The sequence below is a fragment of the Suncus etruscus genome, chromosome 9, assembly GCF_024139225.1.
Source record: "Suncus etruscus isolate mSunEtr1 chromosome 9, mSunEtr1.pri.cur, whole genome shotgun sequence".
Taxonomy (NCBI): Eukaryota; Metazoa; Chordata; class Mammalia; order Eulipotyphla; family Soricidae; genus Suncus; species Suncus etruscus.
The window spans coordinates 724,531-731,473 of NC_064856.1; the positions used below are offsets into that span (position 1 = coordinate 724,531).

Genomic DNA, 6,943 nt, shown 5'->3' on the forward strand with positions numbered 1-6,943 from the left:
TATACGAACCGTCTCTTCCTTATAGTTTTCTTTGTGGGGGGAGAAGAGGCTGGCGTTTGGGCTACACCTAGCAATAGTCAGAGCTTCCTCCTCGCATTGAGCCCGGGGCTCGATACCAGGGCGGTACTCAGGAGGGGAGCGTCGCGTGCCAGGACTCGACTGCACCTGGTGGGCCGCACGCGAGGCCAGCGCCCTCCCGCCTTCCTGGCACCGAGAGCCGCAGCAGCCCTTCCCGGCCTTTCTATTCTGTTCCTGGGGCTCCCGAGGCTGCCCTGGCTGCGACAGCCTCAGGCCTGAGCGCCGCTGGCGTGTTTCCAATGCCCGGCGTGGTCAGCCGCGCGCTACGCCTCGCTGGAGGAAGCAGCAGCCTGCGCGGGGGCCGCGTCCAGCTGTGGCACATCTGGGGCCGTGCCCGGCGCCTCCGCCTGGCAGACGGGACGCCGAGCCGCCGCGGGGCTGCTTCGAATTCGGTGCTTCGCGCAGGGCGGGGACTTCCGGTCTCTCGGCTAAGCCCCGCCCAGCTCCCGGGCTGGCCGGGGCCGCAGTCTCGCGAGACGCGGCCGCCGGGCGGGCGCGGGGAGGCGACGTCTCGCGAGATTCCGGGGCGGCCGGAAGTGCGCTCGCGTCGGCCGGGCGCCGGGAGCCCCGCGCAGGCGCGGTGGGCCGAGGTCCCGGGGCTGGAGCATGGGGCCCGGGCGCGTGCGGGCCGTCTTCTTCGACCTGGACAACACGCTGGTCGACACGGCCGGGGCGAGTCGCCGAGGCGTGCTGGAGGTAAGGCGCCTGGGAACCCCTTCCCGCCCGTCCCGGACCTCCTGGGCCCTGGGCAAACGGCCAGCACCTGCTGTTCTGCGATCATCCTGCAGACGCGCCTGCTTCGGACTGACCTTCAGCGGGGATGACAGTTGGCCGTCCGTCATGCACAGGTGTTGCGGGTGGCTTTGGGGGACAAAGGAACAAGTCTCAACCCCCCCTCGGCCATCCTGGAAAATGCCTGGCATGGCTCAGGAACCGACGCAGCAGGAATACTCATGTCCTACAGCATCATTTCACTTTTCTGCACAGAGTAGCCCTTCTCCCCCAATTTCTCTCAGACTACAGCAAGGAATTTCTCTTGACAGGAAAGGAAAGCCAGTCCCAACCTCGGGACTGGCAGCATTCCAGGTCCATTGCCTTCCCTTGTAGAAAAGAATTTCAGGAAGGGACAAAATAGTGAAGCAAAATAGTTGCATTAGAAGAAATTGCCTTAGATGTGATGGGAGAAAAGGAGGAATATGTATTTAAAAGGAAACAGGGACTTGCCAAGGCAAGCAAGCCTTAGTGACTTTGGGGCAGATATTACATACAGATATTACATACACTTGAGTGGCACGCAGCTGATCCAAGTTTGATCCCCAGCGTCCCATAGGGTGATCCCTGATTGTAGAGTCAGGAGTAACCTCTGAGCACCACAGAATGTGGCCAAAACGAAAACCAAACAAAAATTAGGTGTTTTATCTTAAAGGAATGTGTTCTTCGGGCTATATCAGGCTAAACAATTTCTTTTCTTTCTTTCTTTCTTTCTTTCTTTCTTTCTTTCTTTCTTTCTTTCTTTCTTTCTTTCTTTCTTTCTTTGTTTTGTTTTGGGCCACACCTGAGGACGCTCAGGGGTTATTCCTGGCTATGCACTCAGAAATTGCTCCTGGCTTGGGGGACCACATGGGACACCAGAGGTCGAACCCAGGTCTGTCCTGGGTCAGCAAGGCAAACACCCTACTGCTGTGCTATCACTCCAGCCCTCTAGACAAGTTCTTAAATTGTATTATTTATTTTAAAAAAAACAACTCATTACTAGTCTCCCTCCCCTACCTATCTATCTGCAACACATTTATGTATAAGGCTCTGGAGAGGGGAGCAAAGCTCTGTTTTAAATAGTAAGATTGGATCACATTGTATACACGTTGTTTGAGAGAAGTTAATGGAAAATAATAGGAGGACTGTTTGATTGTTAGTCTGGATGAAAGTATTGGCTAAGAGCCTAGAATATTGAAGGCATAAGTGAAGGAATTAGAACTGGGGAAGAAATGATAATACAGCAGGTATGGTTGTTGCCATGTACGTTGATAACCACGTTGATTCCTAGCATCCCATATAGATCCCCAAATACAACCAGGATTAATTTCTTATTGCAGAGCCAGGAATAACCCATGACCACCACCAAAAACAAAAATAGAATCAGAACTTTAAAGCACAGTTACAAGATAGTATAGTGGATATGGCTGCTTGCCTTGCACAGCTGACCCTGTTTTTGTTTGTTTGTTTGTTTTGGTTTTTGTTTTTTGGGGGGGCCACACCCGGCGGTGCTCAGGGGTTACTCCTGGCAGTCTGCTCAGAAATAGCTCCTGGCAGGCACAGGGGACCATATGGGACACCGGGATTCGAACCAACCACCTTAGGTCCTGGATCGGCTGCTTGCAAGGCAAAACCACTGTGCTATCTCTCTGGACCCAGCTGACCCTGTTTCCCATATGTATCCCATATGGTCTTGAGCACCACCAGGAGTAATTTCTGAATGCAGAGCCAGGAATAACCCGTGAGCATCGATGGGTGTATGTATAATGGCCCCAAAGACAAAATAATAATAATATCAAATCACTTAAAAAAACTAACAATAGGGGCCAGAGATATAGCATGGAGGTAAGGCATTTGCCTTGTATGTAGAAGGTCAGTGGTTCGAATCCCAGCATCCCATATGGTCCCCCGAGCCTGCCAGCAGCGATTTCTGAGCACAGAGCCAGGAGGAACCCCTGAGCGCTGCCGGGTATGACCCAAAAACAAACAAACAAAAAAAACTAACAATATTGGAGGCTGGAGCAAAAGCACGTGAGGTAGAATATTCGCCTTACATGGGGCTTACCAGAATTTTATACCCAGTATCCCATATGGTCCCCCGAGCCTGCCAGGAGTAACCCCTGTGCACCACCAGGTGTGTCCCCAAAACCAAAATATTTTTTAAAAAGTAACAATATTATATAAGTAATTGTTAAAGACTGTTGAGATTACTTTTGCTTATTTATTTAGGTGATAAAGCTCTTACAGTCAAAGTATCATTTCAAAGAAGAGGCTGAAGTCGTCTGTGACAAAGTTCAAGTGAAACTCAGCAAGGAATGCTTCTGCCCACCCAGCACATGCATTGACGATGTGAGGACTGAGCACTGGGAAGAAGCGATCCAGGAAACAACGGGCAGCCCGGCCAGCCAGAACGCAGCTAAAGAATGCTATTTCCTGTGGAAATCTACACGTTTACAACACTTGACTCTCTCGGAAGATGTCAGAGCCATGCTCACAGAACTTCGAAAGGAGTTCCGGCTACTTTTACTAACCAATGGAGACCGACAGACCCAAAGGGAAAAGATTGAGGCTTGTGCCTGCGAGCCCTATTTTGATGCTATTGTTGTAGGTGGAGAGCAGGAGGAGGAGAAGCCAGCACCTTCCATATTTTTTTACTCCTGTGATCTACTTGGAGTGCAGCCTGCAGATTGTGTCATGGTGGGGGATACTCTGGAAACCGATATACAAGGAGGGCTGAACGCAGGGCTGAGAGCCACTGTCTGGGTAAATAGAAATGGAATGGCGCCGCCTAAGCCATCGCCCAGGCCTCATTATACGGTCTCCTCTGTGCTAGAGTTGCCTGCTCTCTTACACAGTATGGACAGTATGGATTCAGGCCATCATCTTGAAGCCTCTTAGGGGGTGTGATTACAAATTACAGGGTGTGAAACATGATCTAGTGCCAATACCAATGAAAGGTGTTTATAATCAGAAAACATTAAGATATATTACATATACAAGTTACTTTGAGTTAGTCTGAAGTCTTTGAGGAGATATGTTCATGACTTTATTAAATAAAGTTTATTAAATTTTGTTTTATTAAGAATCTTTTAGCTTCTTAGATCTATGAAGATAACAGGTGGGTAACTTAGATATGGGTGCATAAATACAGACTATGTACTCGCTTAATATATATACATTTTTGGAGTAGGGGAGTCACACCCCTGCATTCAGGAATCACTCCTGGCAGTGCATCCTATGAGATGTGAGGGATCAAGCTGAAGTCAGACGCAATCAAGGTAAGTTTCCTATCTGCCGCACTATCGCTCTGGTTCCTATGTGTTTTTTTTTTTTAATGTCTGAACTACAGGCTGGAACCAAAGTACAGCAGATAGGGTACTCACTTTGCATGTGGTCGACCTGGGTTCAGTCTTAGCACTACAAGGTTTGATTCTGAGCCTGTCAGAAGTACAGAGCCAGGAATAAGCCTGAGCACCACCAAGTGTCGGCCTCCCACCAGAATAAAGTGGGTTTTTTGTTGTGGTTTTTTTTTTTTTTTTTTTTGGTTTTTGGGTCACACCCAGCAGTGCTCAGGGGTTACTCCTGGCTCTATGCTCAGAAATTGCTCCTGGCAGGCTTAGGGTACCATATGGGATGCTAGAATTTGAACCACTGATCTTCTGCATGCAAGGCAAATGCTTTACCTTCATACTTCTCCAGCCCCTGAATAAAATGTTTTATGCCAGGGGTTGGAGAGATAGCATTTGGGGTTAGACACTTACCTTGCATGTTACCAACCCGGGGTTAAATCCTCAGTTCCACAGATGATCCCCAAGCAATGCCACAATCTTCTGTTTGCACAGAACCAGGAGTAACTCATGAGCTTCAAATGTGCGAAAAAACCCCAAACTAAAAGTATAAATTGTATGCACTATATTGTTCTTTTGTATGCCTATGATTCTTTTTCTTTTTTTTTTTTTTTTTTTGTTTGTTTGTTTCCTACATGATCTGTTTGAGGGATCTACCAAGTTTTGAAATTTTGGGGAAATGCTTCCCACCTCCTTACCCCCAAACACACACACGCAAATGCCAAGTTCAGTTCAGGACCTTAATAATGAATGATTCTATAGAAAGGCCTCAGGTGATCAGAACTCTCTCATCCCCCTGTGCACCCACAGGATGTTCCATGGGTGCCAAATGGGGCGGGCCACAGTGCAAGACTGGGAGACCTCAAGAAAGAAAAGGTTGGGGCCAGGAAGGTGGCGCTAGAGGTAAGGTGTCTGCCTTGCAAGCGTTAGTGTAGGACCCCCGGCGTCCCATATGGTCCCTCCAAGCCAGGAGTGATTTCTGAGTGCATAGCCAGGAGTAACCCCTGAGCATCAAACGGGTGTGGCCAAAAAAATAAAAAGAAAAGGTCAGGAGAGGCCACGGTGAGAAAAAGGTTCAAAAGCACTACACAAGACCATTAGACTGGCCTGTCAAGATTTTACCAGTCGAACCGGGCTAACTAAGCAAAAAATAATGGTCTGGGCTGTTAACTTGTATATAAAAATGAACAATGTAAACTTACTACATTTAGTTAGGGTCTGTGAACTATGACTTCTTCATCTTAAAATGATGGCTCTAGCTCATGCCTATCTGAACGACTATTTCTTTGACAACTCATTTCTTCTCTATTTGGGGGACAGAATTCTTTGCCATTTTGCAAATATTCCCTCTTGTGTTTCTTTTCCTTGATTTTTTTTTTTTAAAGGTGCCATACCCAATGGTGAGGAGAGGGAAGGCCAGTGGCAGAATCAGACTCCATACAATCAGGCACCATACACGCTAGACTTGAAGAACCCTACGACTTGAGCTGCATCCCTAATTCCCTTTTTATTGATTTTTCATGGGAGGTGGTACTTGTAGACCCTGAACCCCTTGCTATGATTCAGTCAACCTGCCACCTGAGCATTGCTCGGGGGACTTCAAAGTATATTGATTAAGTAGCTTGCAGCCCGTGTTCCTTCCCAGCCCCCACTTAGGAGCTTCTTCACTTACTGGTCTCAACCAGGTTTCTGCTAAAAATATTTTTTCTGGGGAAGATGTACAGCAGCAGTGCTTAGGGCTTACTCCTGGCTCTGTGTTCTGGATCACTCCTGCCTGGGCTCCAGGATGCCAGGGCTCAAACCCAGGCTGGCAACACACAAGGCAAACTCCCTGCCTACTGACTGTACGATCTCTCCAGCTTCCTCTGCTGAAATTCTTTTTTTTTTTTTTTTTTTTTGGTTTTTGGTTTTTGGGCCACACCCGGCGGTGCTCAGGGGTTACTCCTGGCAGTCTGCTCAGAAATAGCTCCTTGCAGGCAATGGGGACCATATGGGACACCGAGATTCGAACCAACCACCTTAGGTCCTGGATCGGCTGCTTGTAAGGCAAACACCACTGTGCTATCTCTCCGGGCCCCTGTTCTCTCAATTTCTACTTATAAAATGATCCATTTACTTACAGGCTGAGAGATTGCTCAGTCAGTGGCTAAAATACTACTAAGTTCAGTCTTTGGTGCTAGCACATGTGCCATGCACAAACAAGGCAACCCTGCTGTCTGTGATATCTGATGCCACAATGATTTAGTGTTCTTCAACTAGGTGGGTGCCACCTAGTTGGCAAATAAAGGTGCAGTCTCAGCTGAAGGAATGCAATTCCAGAGGCCCCACAGCTAAGGTGAGCCACCCCTTGCCAAGGCAACCTCTAAAGGGGGAATGGAGGGGATGGTTATAAAACACCTCTTTTACTTTTAGAAATGGATTTAAACAAGTGATTTTTCACAATGACGGAAGATAAATAGTTTTCAAGGTGTGTGCAGAGCTATAGTTCAGGGATACGTCATGGGTCTTGCATGTGTAGGTAGGGCTGGGTTTGATCCCCACCACCATTAAATGCAGAGAGCCTGAATGACAAATCAGTGTCTGTTAAAAGTTGGAGCCTGATTCAACCCTCAGCACTATTATGTAACTGTGTGTATATGTATATATCCTAGATGATGATCTGTGTCCAAAAGCACCTGCCTTGCAAACATAAGACCATGAGCTTGGCCCCCGTACCATCACAAGCACTAAGCATGGCCCCAGTGGCTTCTGTTGAGACACTAGCA

General features: G+C 48.0%; 1 protein-coding gene across 1 annotated transcript; it reads left to right on the plus strand.

The window, feature by feature from the left end:
- The first annotated feature begins 677 nt into the window (after positions 1 to 677).
- Positions 678 to 3,886, plus strand: NANP (N-acetylneuraminic acid phosphatase). The gene is made up of 2 exons (XM_049780229.1): positions 678 to 774; positions 3,061 to 3,886. Exons 1-2 carry the CDS (start codon positions 685 to 687, stop codon positions 3,727 to 3,729), a joined length of 759 nt encoding a protein of 252 aa, XP_049636186.1. The 5' UTR covers positions 678 to 684; the 3' UTR covers positions 3,730 to 3,886.
- The last annotated feature ends 3,057 nt before the right edge of the window (positions 3,887 to 6,943 follow it).